Source organism: Silene latifolia, chromosome 8 (genome assembly GCF_048544455.1).
Source record: "Silene latifolia isolate original U9 population chromosome 8, ASM4854445v1, whole genome shotgun sequence".
Classification (NCBI taxonomy): Eukaryota; Viridiplantae; Streptophyta; class Magnoliopsida; order Caryophyllales; family Caryophyllaceae; genus Silene; species Silene latifolia.
In genome coordinates, this window is record NC_133533.1 from 103,880,764 (window position 1) to 103,894,657 (window position 13,894).

Sequence of the window (13,894 nt, forward strand, 5' to 3'; positions counted from 1 at the left end):
GTTACTTTGCTCGCTAGCTCGTCCATGTACCCCATATATGCATCACCTACCTGTCAATCGCATTTTATACAAATACGAAAGCCACAGTTAGTGGGGAGTAACTCCGAGTTCTCCCAGCCACGAAATGTCATAATTAATATAACGTGTAAACATAAGAATATGAATATGAATAACACATAGCTTTAGAATATAGATGCTAGACAATCGTGCTTATCATGTGAACAACAATATAACAACACATAGTCTTAGCATGTGAATACTAGACCGACTCATACTACTCTATCATGTGAATCACATAACATCCGGGAATCCAAACTCTATCAACCATAGCCGGCTTGCATCTCACCTTCTATGATTCATAGAATCATCAAACAAGAAAGGACAATATATCTAGAGACAGGCATAAGTTCTTAGGACAGTCAATAGTCACTCTGTAACTCGAGTCTATACCACGAGGTAAGGTAAACACCCTAGTCCTAAACCTGCGCAGACCTAGCTACATGCGGAAAACTACCGCATCCAAGACCCATGATAACAACACGTGAGTACCCCTAAGGAGTCCACCAAAGGGTTGGCTAGTACTTAAGCTGACCACATACTTCTAAGAGTACGTCAGGAGGTCATGCCCTAACTTGGATATAAACCCACCAAGCTAAGACACAAAGGCTATTAAGCCGCAAACATACACTCGTCAAAGACTATAATGGCCTATCTATGACGAAGGCCGAAATACTCACCTAGGACCTAGTCCCAGCTTGAATACTTTAGCCCACGCCACACAAGACAAGTAGGACACCCAATTAACCATAAGAGGGGCAAAGAGTCCAAACTTGCACACACAAATGATCATACACACCCTAGCATATTAAAGGCTACGCAAGAGCATATTCAGCTGACAATCCAACAATATCTCCAATATCAATAATAATCCAAATTCCAGCTAACCAACGGTACCATAATCCATGAGAACAAGCTAAAATGGCAAAGAGGCAACAAGACTCAAGCATAAGGCATCCAAAGCATCCAACAACCAACATGTGAAATGATAATTACAAATATCAAGGCATAACGTAAAATATCCAATAACAACCAATCTCACCTCAAAGACAAACCCTCGACCCGAGTCCCGCGACGGGTCATTGGTCAAATCGAGGCTGACTGGTTTAAACCTAGTTTGACCAAACTCATTCGGTCAAACTGGCCCAGCTCAGAGTCTTGGCCCATTTTGGCCCAAATCACAACATTCATTACAATATCATTCTCATGCAATATTCCAATTTCTATATCATTCTCGGTCCGGTACTGACGCGTTCCAGCCAAAACACGGACTTGTCACAACACATAATTTCTCATCCAAATTTGTTCCAAACAATAATATACAAATGGGTAACATAAATTAAACATAAGCATACTCATCTTACTCCATTCATTCATTTATCAACAAGATCGTCTCAAACAACAACAAACAACAACAAACGACAACAAACAACAACAAACAACAAATACAACTACTAATGTGACATTAATTCGTCGAGTGTCTCGGAATAGTTACCTTAAGCTAGAAAAAGAGAACAATAACACTTGAGAAAGAGCCCTAGAAACCGAAATTACTCATCATCTTCTACAATATATGAGTCACCTAACTCATCTTCAAATTCTTCACCTATAAGAACAACAAAAACACAATTATAAAGCTTAAATTCGAAACCCTAAAAAGATGAGCCTTAAACAAAAATTGGGGGAAATGAAAATAAAGCTTACTAGGAGATGAAGATTGAAGAGAAGATTCCAAATATATAATTTTTATGAGATATGGTGGAGAAATGAAGGATTTATGGTGGATTTAGTGATTGTAAGGAGGATTTTTGAGATGAATTTGATGTTTGATGAAATGAAGAGAGAGAGTGAATTATGGAGGAAATGAGAATTAAAAGAGGGGACAAATGGGGGTAGGTGGTCGGTCCAAATGGTGTGGGAAGGTGGTCAATTGTTTACGTTTTGGGTTCGCTTCGACGATAATTAGCAATATTCGTCGAACGCGATTTCCGAGAATATTAAAGTTCTTAAACACGATTTTACTAAAAGATTAAGTGCTCATATGCCCAATATCCAAACTCGTTTACCCAACGACCGTAAGAAATGGGAAAATCCCAATTTTACGACTTTTATCCGAAATCTATTTTATCAAAGAAAAAGGTTTAAATATAGTTTAAATCACTTTTAAACATTTCTAAACTATCAAAAATAATTACATTTCTTCAAAATAAAATAAGATTATATTTTATTAAATAAATTTTATTTCAAAAAATTAATATTAAATTAAAATAGATTAAAATATTACTTTTAAAATAAAATAAAGGTCTTCAAATTTACGGGGTGTTACAATATTATTGTGACGGGTCCGAATTCTGGAACTGTGTCTGCCTTTATTTCTTCTCTTGCTCGCATGTTTTCTCTGAAGGACCTTGGCTCCCTTGGATATTTTCTTGGTGTTGAGGTTCGTTCTATGTCTCATGACTTGTTTCTTAATCAACGACGCTATGTGATTGATCTCCTTACTCGGGCCCACATGTTAGACTCGAAGCCGGCTAATACCCCTATGGACTCCTCCTCTCGGCTCTTAGCTATTGATGGTGAGGTACTCTCTGACCCAACTTCATTTCGCACTTTGGTAGGGGGTCTTCAGTATCTCTCCCGTACCCATCCCGATGTTGCTTACTCTGTCAACAAACTCTCGTAGTTTATGCATCGTCCTACTAGTGTTCACTGGGCTGCTCTCAAACGTGTACTATGGTACTTCTCTGGCACTTTGGACACCGGTCTCACCATATTTCGTCACTCGACATCCACTCTTCATGCCTTCTATGATTTTAATTGGGCTGGTGATCATAATGATTGTCTTTCTATGGGTGCTAATGTTGTGTTTCTTGGTCGTAACGTCATCTCATGACAACGCTCAGTCTCACGCTCCTCCACTGAGGCAGAGTATCGCTCTATTGATAATACGTCTACTGAACTTTGCTGGTTGAGTAACCTTCTCAAAGAGCTTCGTGTTACTCTAGATGGTGTTCCCAGGGTTTACTGTGACAATATCGGTGTCGCGGCTTTAAGTGCTAATCCTGTCTTTCACTCCCGCATAAAACATCTGGCTCTTGATTTTCATTTCATTCGTGAAGTTCAATATAGCTCCCTTCGTGTTGTATCAGCCCACAATGATGATTAGCTTACTGATGTTCTTACCAAGCCGTTTCCCCGATCTTGCTTTGACATGTTAATTCTCAAGCTTGGTCTTTCATGTGGTGCGTCCAGCTTGCGGGTGCATGTTAATAAGGAATAATTCTGTGTATATTGCGTATATCTTTTGTATTATATTTAATCCTTTGTAATCTTTGTATTCACTGTATCTCGTAGCTAGGGTTTCATAGTTTGTGTCTATTCCTCTTGAATAGATACTTTGCCTTGTTAATCAATATAATCATCTTTTCACATACTCTTTCATCCAAAACAGGAAGAAAAGTGATGAAAAGAGCAAAAATTAATGCTCGAATCATCACCTAGCTTCGTGCTTGAAATCGTTAATTGAATATATATTCGGGAACTTTTTAAGTTATACTCCGTATGAGATTTATTTTTCAATTTAATGGAAAGCCGGTCGTTGTGATCTAGTGTTGTATAGGCATTTGTAGTCTATGTTGATTGGCCTGATAAAATCTGCTATGCGGGTGTGTTTGTTGAAGATCTTGTAGTAATTTTCGCATGTTTTTATTGCTCGTGAAATTAAGATTTATACTGAAGCACCACCACATTTCATTCATTTCTTATTTTTCTTGAAAATGAATAAAGAACAATGAATCATACTTCCTCCGTCCCGGTCAATTGTTGTCCTTTAGTTTTGGTATAAAGATCAATGAAAAGGAAGGGGGCCAATTACTAAATGATAAACGATTGAGTGATTGATTTCATTGAATTATTAGAGAAAGGAAATTACAATTGTGTTTTGCATCTTTACTTGGTTTGGTATTTATACAAAGAATGAGATATATGTATTTACAGTAAAGAATAATATTAACGGCTAAATATCGTGTATATGCGGAAGCTTTGTGGAATTGCTCAAAATATCAGATATGGCGTATAATGTGCAACGGCTTGATCACGCAGATTTGGTAATTGCTTGATTCTGCCAGCGTGATATTTGCTAACACTAAGGGGGCGTTTGGTTAGAGAAAGGGAAAGGGAAAGGAAATTAGAAAGGGTAAGAGAGGGAAAGGTAAGTGATTACCTAAAACTTAACTAGTTGTTTGGTTACATCAAGAAAATGAAGTGTGGTGGTTTGTGGTTTGTTTTGGTGTACAGGTGGTAGTTTAGGTGGGGTGGTAGTGGTGGTGATGGTGGTGGCGTGGCGGTAGTGGGGTGGCTGTGGTGGTGGTGATGATGGCGTCATGGTGGTTATGGAGGTGGTGTTGCGGTGGTGGTTTATGTGGGGTGGGGTGGTTGTGGCGGAGGTTTTTGGTTGTGGTTTAGGTACGGTGGTTGTGGTGGTGGTGGCGGCGTGGTGGTGGTAGTGGGGTGGCTGTAGTGGTTGTGATGGTGGTGGTGGCGTCATGGTGGTTTGTGGCGGTGGTGGTGGTTTATGTGGGGTGGCTGTGGTGGTGGTGGTTTTGGTGGTGGTGACGGTGGCGTCTTATTGGTGACGGGTGTGGTGGGAGTCGTAAGTGTGGTGGTAGGTAAATAAGGTGGTTGAAGGATAACGAGGTTAATGAAATCTCATACCTTGAGGGGGGGGGGGGGTAAGGAATTAGATGGATTGAGAGGTAAGGAAGGGAATTGCATTCTCTTTGTTTGTGTCAAACAAACACCAACAAAGGGAATCAATAACTTTGTTTCCCTTTCTCTTTCTTATAGACCCTCAACCAAACGCCCCCTAAATGACAAGTGGAATAAATTGGGTGTGAATGATCAAATTGCATATCAAGTTCATCCTTAAAATAAAAAGGACAACAATTGATTGAGACACCAAAAAATGAAAAACGACAAACAAAGGGAGTATCAAATTACATTGAATAAAAGACCTCATTTAAAAGGAATGGGGATCACAAGCAACTCATTTTTCCTACTAGCTACAATCCCAAAAGTTTCTTCCATGTTTAGTTCTTCGGGCTTCATTTCATTAGGGAGCTTCCAATCAAAATGGTAGATCAACTTTGCAAGTGCAAGCTCAACATTAGCTAACCCTAGTGCCATACCCGGGCATATCCGTCTCCCAGCACCAAATGGAATTAGCTCAAAATCGTTTCCTTTGAAATCAACTGACGAGTTTTCAAATCTTTCAGGAATAAATTGTTCCGCGTCTTCCCAACATTCAGTGTCTCTTCCAATGCCCCATACGTTAATAAACATTCGAGTATTACGTGGAATATCATAACCATGGATTTGGCAGTTCTCCATGGACTCTCTAAGGAGCAAAGGAGAAGGAGGATGAAGCCTCAAGGTTTCTTTAAGTACAAGTTTTATGTATTTGAGCTCCTCCATTGTTGTCTCATCGATGAGTTCGTTTCCTTTATATATTTGCCTCACTTCATCCTGTGCCTTCTTCATTGTTCTTGGATTCTTCAACAGTTCGGAGATGGTCCATTCTATTATCGTTGACCCTGTTTCACTTCCAGCAGCAAACAACTCCTGCCCATATATGTTTGCAAAATTAGACTATATGCATAAGAGTTCTCATTGACAACTAGGTCACTTGGGTTGATTATGACTAGGGTGATAAGTTAACATGAGTCAGGTCGTATTGGATCGTGTTTTATAAATTCTAACATTACAAGTAAGATGAATCAAGTGTTTATACGGTTGTTTTTATCATATCTATTAATAAAAAAGGCGAGAATAAACAAACCAAAATAATCGCTTTGATGTTATCAGTCGAAAGTGCGAAGTCAGTTGTACGACGAGGATTATCCTTGTGAAATCTCAATAAAACATCGACCATGTCATAGTCCGCATTTTGATCCTGCCTTTGTATAGACATATGGTCCTTAATAATAGGGTCCATTATCTGGTCAGACCTCTTCACAATCTCTAACAATCTTCGTTTCATTCCCGTCAATGAATATATGAATTGGACCGACGGGTAAAGGTCTCCGATAGAGAAGCCGGAGCAAAGGGCAGTTATGTCTTTTGCTAATTTTCTGAACTCTTCTTGCTCTTTTCCTTTTCTATTCATTGTTATCCTAATGCACAATTACACATAACTACAATTATTAATTAAAATACGAGTATATAATAACACAAGTATACATATCCCAATAAGAATTAGTGTGAAATATGGTATTACACAATTATTTTATAAAATAAATCCAAATACGGAGTAACAAGGAAATCATGCCAAATTAGTGTTAGCTATTATAGTATATATTAATAAGCTCGTTCTACCGTGTACTTATATAAGATTGTCTTACATAAAACATATGTATTTGTGTCATACTTGTAGAGAATGTAAAATGATTATATTGAATGTGTTAAATTACAGTGAAGGAAAGTTATCAATATATAGTACAGGATAGGTTAGTAGTTGCCTATAAACAAGGAGTTGACTACCTAAAGGAAGCTAATAAGGAGGTAACTAATAACAACCTTTGACTACAGAATATACAAGATATGGAATAAGAATATTACGTAGGTTGTTCTCTAATATCCCCCCGCAAGACGGACGGCCGGGACTAAAGACCGATCTTGGACATAAGCATATTAAAGCGAGACCGGGATAGAGGTTTGGTAAGAGCATCGGCAAGCTGATCATCGTTGGCTATGGGAACAACACGCATAAGACCAGCTTGGACCTTCTCTCGGATGAAATGGTAATCAAGGGCAACATGCTTCATTCGGGAGTGAAACACGGGGTTGTCACTAAGGTTAGTTGCACCAAGATTGTCACAATAAATAGCTGGGGTCGAGGGAAGGACAATATGAAGCTCCGTAAGTAGATAACCAAGCCAAGTTAGCTCAGCCATCGCATTAGCAATCGAACGATACTCGGCTTCAGTGGAAGACCGAGCAACTGTTTTGTGTTTCTTGGAGCTCCAAGAGATAGGAGTGCGGCCGAGGTAAACCACGTATGCCCCTGTGGATGTAAGGTCATCGGGATTTCCTGCCCAGTCGGAATCGGAATAGGCGTGTAGGCTATATGCGTGCAGACGAAGAGGAGTATCACGATGAATGGTGATGCCATGTGAAACTGTGCGAGCAAGATATCGAAGTAAGCGTTTTAATGCGGACCAGTGAGTCATAGTAGGTTGGTGCATAAACTGAGATAACTTTCCCACGGCAAAGGCAATATCGGGGCGCGTTAAAGAAAGATATTGAAGGCTGCCCACAAGGGCACGAAATTCCGTTTGATTTTCGAAAGGAGCACCATCACGAAGACTTAGCTTGACCGAGGAGTCCATAGGAGTGGAACATGGCTTTGCATCAATCATTTTCGCACGGGTGAGGAGGTCAGTGGTGTACTTGTGTTGAGTGAGGAAGAGTCCTTTGGCACACGGCTGTACTTCGACATCCAGGAAGTAGGCAAGGGGACCAAGGTCCTTAAGAGAGAATTTGTGAGCAAGAGCTTTAATGAAGGAATCAACTTTCAAGGAGCAAGCACCTGTCACAATTATGTCGTCAACGTACACAAGAACAAACAAATCGTGAGTAGCATTAAGAATAAACAGAGAGGTGTCCGAGACCGAATTTCGAAAACCCGTGTCAAGTAAATAAGAGCGTAGCTCGGTATACCAAGCCCGAGGGGCCTGTTTTAGACCGTATAGGGCTTTCTTAAGATGACAAACATGAGTTGGACGTTGGGGATCAACAAAGCCCGGAGGTTGGGCCATGTAGACCGAATCAGTCAAATTGCCTTGAAGGAAGGCATCATTGATATCCAGTTGACGCAGCGACCAGTTCTTAGTGACAGCAAGACACAACAATAAGCGAACCGTGGCAGGCTTTATAACTGGACTAAAGGTTTCATTGTAGTCTAACCCGGGTCTTTGGTGGAAACCTTTGGCGACAAGGCGAGCCTTGTGCTTGTGTATAGTACCATCGGGGTTGTATTTGGTGCGAAATATCCATTTACAACCCACGATATTTTGGTCGGGGGAAGGAGGGACGAGTTCCCAAGTTTGGTTGGCCTGGAGGGCGTTGAATTGGGTTTCCATGGCAGCGCGCCATGTCGGGTTTAGGAGAGCTTGTTTCGTGGTCTTTGGTTCAGTGGGTTGAAGTTGTGCATTGAGGTTAAGTTTATCAATGGGTTTGTAGATGTTGTGGGAGGCTCTTGTGGCATGGTGATGAGTAGGAGGTGGGGGCAGTTGCGGTTGAGGTTCGGGGTCAGGTTGCGGTACAGTGGGGGTAGGTTGGGTTTCAGGCGAGGATGAGGTAGTGGAGGGAGTTTGGGTCTGGTTTGGGGTGGGTGCGGGATCAGACAGAGGAGTGGAGGGTGAATTGAGTGATGGGGAAGTATTTGGGGTCGGGGTTACAGGGGGTTGGGAATAGGAGAGCAGGGGAAGGGCGAGTTGACACCAAGAGGTGGAGGTAGGAAGAGAGGCGGATGTGGGTTTTTTCGCGAAGGGGTAAGTGTTTTCCACAAAACGAACATGTCGAGAGACATAAATTCGATTTGTTAGGGGATCAAGACACATGTAGGCATGCTGAGTGGGTGAGTAACCAACAAATAAACAAGCAATGGAGCGAGGGTCGAGTTTGTGGTGGGTGTAGGGGCGGAGCCAAGGGTAACATAGGCTACCAAAATTATGGAGATTGTAGTATTTAGGTTGGACATGGAAGAGTCGATGGTAGGGAGATTGGTGATTGAGTGTCGAGGTGGGCATGCGGTTTATGAGATAGACCGCTGTTTGAAAGGCGAGAGACCAGTATGAGATGGGCATAGAGGCGTGGGATAGAAGAGCTAGACCGGTGTCCACTATATGACGGTGTCGGCGTTCCGCAAAGCCATTGTGTTCAGGGGTGTGTGGGGGTGAGGTGAGGTGTTGTACTCCGGCAGTAGCGAGGTCGGGTTTTAGTTTGTCGAACTCACCACCGTTGTCGGAGTAGAGAGTAAGTAATGGGCGGGAGAATTGTTTCTCCACAAAAGCTTTAAAATTTAAAAATACGCGATGTGTGTCGGATTTTTTCTTTAACGGAAACAACCACGTAAATTTCGTGTAATGGTCAACAAAAATTACGTAGTATTTGTAATTATCGAATGAAAGAACAGGTGATGTCCATAAGTCGCTGAAGACTACTTCGAGAGGAAATTGAGTGGTAAGCGAGGAAACAGTAAAAGGCAATTTGTGAGATTTGTAAATTGAGCATGCATTGCAATTATTATTATTCAAATGGGAAGACTTAATATTTAATTGAGAGACAATTTGATTAAAAACTACAGCATGTGGATGACCAAATCGATGATGAAGGTCTGCGTGTTGGGTGGACACAGTGTGGACTTGCGGAAACAACGACGTGGGCCAATAGTAGACACCGTCTTTAGCTGGGCCGGTGAAGAGGGTAGCGCCGGAATCACATGCCTTCACAACAAAAGAAGTAGAGGTGAAGTCAATACAAACATTGTTATCGGCGCAAAATTGTGAGACGGAAATAATGTTTTTATGCATTTGAGGGACATGTAAAACGTTTTTTAAATGTAAAACAGAATTTGATGAGTAGGGTAAAGAAACTGAACCAGCGTTGGAGATGGGAAGAGCCGAACCATCACCGATAACTATCTCATCAGTGCCATCATATGGGTAGTGGAGAGAAAGATTGGCGAGGTCAGCTGTGACATGGTGCGATGCACCACTGTCAATAAGCCATGGAGAGGGGACGGGCTGAGGTTGAGGGGTAAGGGTTGTGGGGTGAGCTTGGGCAGAACCGGTGGTGGGAGTAGAGGGTGTGCGGGTATACGGAGGGACACGAATGTCGGGATACAGTGCTTTGAATATGGGGCAATAGAACAAGGTATGTCCCTGAACATGGCACCATTGACATTTGCCACGAAAGGGATTTTTTGGGTTTTGGTTGGTGGCATCAGATGGCGGAGGGGTAGGATGGGCACGGTTGTGGGAGTGGTGGGGAGCAGCGGAATGTCGTGTATAGGTGGGGTGGGCCATAGGGGTGAAGGTGTTGGTTTGGGTGGTCTCGGTTTGCTGGATGATGAGTTCCTGACGAATCAATTTCTCATGAAATTCTGAGAAAGAGATGGGAGAATCACGAGCATTGACCGCATCAATGACGGATTGATATGTCGAGGGCAAGCCGTCAATGATTTGGTCAGTAATGTCTTCTTGAGATAGGATATGACCGAGGAGTGCAAGTTCGTCAACAGTAGCTTTGATTTTGTTGGTGTATTCGGTAATTGAGGATGTTCCTTTGGTAATGGTTTTAAGTTTGTGACGGAGCTGTTTTATGTGACCACGAGAGGGACGTGCGTAAGATGCAGCGAGAGCATCCCACGCGTCTTTGGTAGTGGCCAGCCGGTTGAGGATAGGACTGACGGAGGGAGCGAGTGTGCTTGCCACGGCACTAAAGAGAAGTCGATCTTGCCGAAACCAAGTTTGGTACGCTGGGTTGGAAACTGGTGGTTTATCTTTTTCTTCCAAGAATTGGGGCGGAGGGGTGCTGCCATCAATAAAGCTTGAGAGACCATATCCTTGCAACAGGGCTTCAAACTGAAGACGCCATTGCGGATAATTTGATCCATCAAACTTCGTGATGGCGTGAATGTTTACGAGCACCAGAGGTTTGGAGGGCTCGGAATTGTTTGGGATGGTGTGTCCTGACATTGGTGAAGAGAGTCAAGGAAGCACGATTTAGGGTATGATAGGTTTGAGACGGATATCGAACCGTTCTCCTGATACCATGTAGAGAATGTAAAATGATTATATTGAATGTGTTAAATTACAGTGAAGGAAAGTTATCAATATATAGTACAGGATAGGTTAGTAGTTGCCTATAAACAAGGAGTTGACTACCTAAAGGAAGCTAATAAGGAGGTAACTAATAACAACCTTTGACTACAGAATATACAAGATATGGAATAAGAATATTACGTAGGTTGTTCTCTAATAATACTAACGTAAAATGAAATAAAAGGAAATTAACACAAAAATGTAAGGATAATTTATTTTAGGAAAATGAGATAGCGACATCTGGTGTTAACCAAATTCAGTAACATCGAGGGTATTTCAGTAAAAAAAATCTATAATTTTAATTTCTAAATATTTCTAAAAAAACAGATTTATTCATTAATTAGGGGTAAAAGTGGAAATGTAATTAGTTTGTGGATACAAAATTAACCTAAAACTACGAAAGCCACGAGAAACGCCGGTCGGGAGAGGATACACGTTTATGCACAAACTGTCAAGATTTCACACCAATGGATGTATATGAATGTCATTTGCAGCCAAAACAAAGGTACAATAGAATGCAATAGAATGCCACGTTGTTCTTGAAGGTTGAAATTCATCATACACAAAAGTGAGCATTTTGGGTTGATTTTCCAAATAAGAGTAATATAGTTCTTCGCTAAACATTTGTTGGATTATATTCTACATTTGAAAAGTATTTATTAGTGTGACGGCTACATTGTTGCTGACAAATGACGCCGGAACGATAGAACATGGATTGTTAAATGGTAATGTACGGTTGTGCCCTTTGCATTTTACATTAAAAGTTTAAAAATAATTTTTTATTAGTTATTTTAATATATTATTTTACTTTGGTGTCCCGGTGTCGCCCTAACACTTCTCTTTATTTTATAGGATACTATATCTTTATATAATTGACAATTTTCATGCTATATACGACCAATCTCATTTTATTTGCATGTGAACTAACTTGGATTTATGCATACTACAGACTTCTATAAACAAGTCTATTGATGTCTAGTTTAAATATTTTTATCAAAGTTGTTCTTGTTGAGTTAATTGATTGTATGATGTCATATTTGAGAAAGTTTCAGTACATTCGGTGAAACACGTCGTTATCACCGGCTCTTCATCTCAATCATTTATTTATCTTTGATTAAAATACCTATTACAAACATTACCTTGATTGACACTATATAAAACAATATTTGCGCGTCGGTGACAGGGTTCGGCCTTCCAAAAACTAATGGTCTCACAATGATAATGAAATAAATTAATAATGACCCTATAATATCAACATTATTTCTTATAAAATTATTTTAATCACACCTTTCAATTTCATATAAATATTACTGTATATAAAAAACCGTATTAAGTATAATATGAGAGTAATGAGAGCAAAGATGAAGTACCTTGAGGTAATATCAAACATGAGGGCAAATATTTTTTCACTAAGATTAACCACTGATCCAGCTTGAGTAGCAATGTCATTGACAAAATCAGCAACCTCCTCATCTCTAATAGACCGAAACGAACTCACTCGTTTTGTCGTAAAGAGCTCAAGCGTAGCGATCTTACGTACTTGTCGCCAGTACTCCCCGTAGGGGGCAAGGGCAATGTCGGAAGAATCATAATACAAAACTTTAGGCACCATCAGTATGGGTTTGCTACATAGCACGGCATCATGTGTCTTGAGTACTTCCTTAGCCAAATGGGCCGAGGAAATGATGAGGGTCGGGACTTGCCCTAGTTGTAGCATCATAATTGGCCCGTATGACTTTGCCAGCTGAGCTAGCCGATGGTGTGGAAGAACGTTTTTCGCCGCTAGTTGTTGGAGGTTTCCTACTAGGGGTAACTTTGGAGGTCCTGGAGGTAACTTTTGTGTTGGTTTGGATAGTAATTTGTGTAGGGTTAAAATGGTGAAGGAGAAGAGGATTAGTGAAAATAAGCAAGAAGTTAGATCCATGATTAGGTTGCAGATTATAATCAAATAGTGTTCTTGTGAGTTGTTTTTTGGTAAATGTTTTATGAACGCTCAATTATAATGTTGTATATAGTGCAAAGTGCTACACAGTTATCTGGGTACCCCAGTTATCTCCGTCGTCAACTTATCATAAAATATAACTTCTGGTTCTGGAACATGTGTCCGGTATCAGACAAATAATATGATGGTCTAAACTATAAATAATGGAGTCTCGGATTGTTTACTATGCCTAGAGCTGGCCAAAGTAACGGGTCAGCACGGCCTGAACCGGCCTTGGCTCGGCCCGACCAGCCCGTTAGTAGACCTGGCCCATATTCGGACCAGGCCGGGTTCTAAATTTCCAGCCCGGCCGGCCATTTTAGAGAAAAAAAATAAAATTGGTAAGGCCCGCCAGCCTGGCTCGCCCAAAAACCGGCTTAATGCAGAACACGTGCCTGGCCTTGGTAAGATCTCCCACAGCCCAACCCGGCTGAGCCCGACCCTCCCCACTCACAAGCCTGGTCAGGAGAGCCCGACCCGCCCCTTGGGAAATTAAAAGAAAAAATGACCAATTTCGCAAGAGTTCGGGGCAGGCCAGTCATTTCGTGTTCAGGTGAGCTACTATCAAGTTATTTATGGATAATGATTGGAGTTAGACCTGGCAAAAGTATACCGAACCCAAAAAATCGATCGAAAATACCTGAATCGACACCTGACCATACACCCGAAAGGTATAACTGAACTTCACCCCGAAACCTGAATCGACCTGAATTGATTCGAAATTGAACCGAATTTGTAATATCCGAAATAGACCCAAAATCGAATGAACCTGAACTGTTTCTACATGAATTGTTTTAAACCGAACCGATATATACATAAACCGACCATACATTGATGACAGAAACCCAACATTGAAACCCGAAATGTCCCGAATGTACCCAGGCGTCACATCTAGGCTGTCTTTTTGTACATGAGTGTCACCCATTTGACGTCAATGAATTAATATTATATCGTAGTTATACAAAAAAAACAT

The 13,894-nt window shown here is 41.0% G+C and overlaps 1 protein-coding gene across 1 annotated transcript; it reads right to left on the reverse strand.

Annotated features, from left to right (window-relative positions):
- Positions 1 to 4,961: 4,961 nt before the first annotated feature.
- On the reverse strand, positions 4,962 to 13,023 carry LOC141595801 (cytochrome P450 71D8-like). Its single transcript, XM_074415766.1, has 3 exons — positions 12,311 to 13,023; positions 5,894 to 6,227; positions 4,962 to 5,676 (listed from the first exon to the last, which is right to left on the reverse strand). The coding sequence occupies exons 1-3, from the start codon at positions 12,862 to 12,864 to the stop codon at positions 5,071 to 5,073; spliced, it is 1,494 nt and encodes a 497-aa protein (XP_074271867.1). The 5' UTR covers positions 12,865 to 13,023; the 3' UTR covers positions 4,962 to 5,070.
- Between the last annotated feature and the right edge of the window lie 871 nt (positions 13,024 to 13,894).

Bases quoted from the DNA above. Each gene is read 5' to 3' on its own strand.
- LOC141595801 (XM_074415766.1), bottom strand. From the start codon at position 12,864: ATGGATCTAACTTCTTGCTTATTTTCACTAATCCTCTTCTCCTTCACC. The intron at 6,228-12,310 runs GTACTTCATCTT...ATTGTGCATTAG, and splicing joins ATGTTTGATATTACCTCAAG to GATAACAATGAATAGAAAAG. The intron at 5,677-5,893 runs GTTTGTTTATTC...ATATATGGGCAG, and splicing joins ACATCAAAGCGATTATTTTG to GAGTTGTTTGCTGCTGGAAG.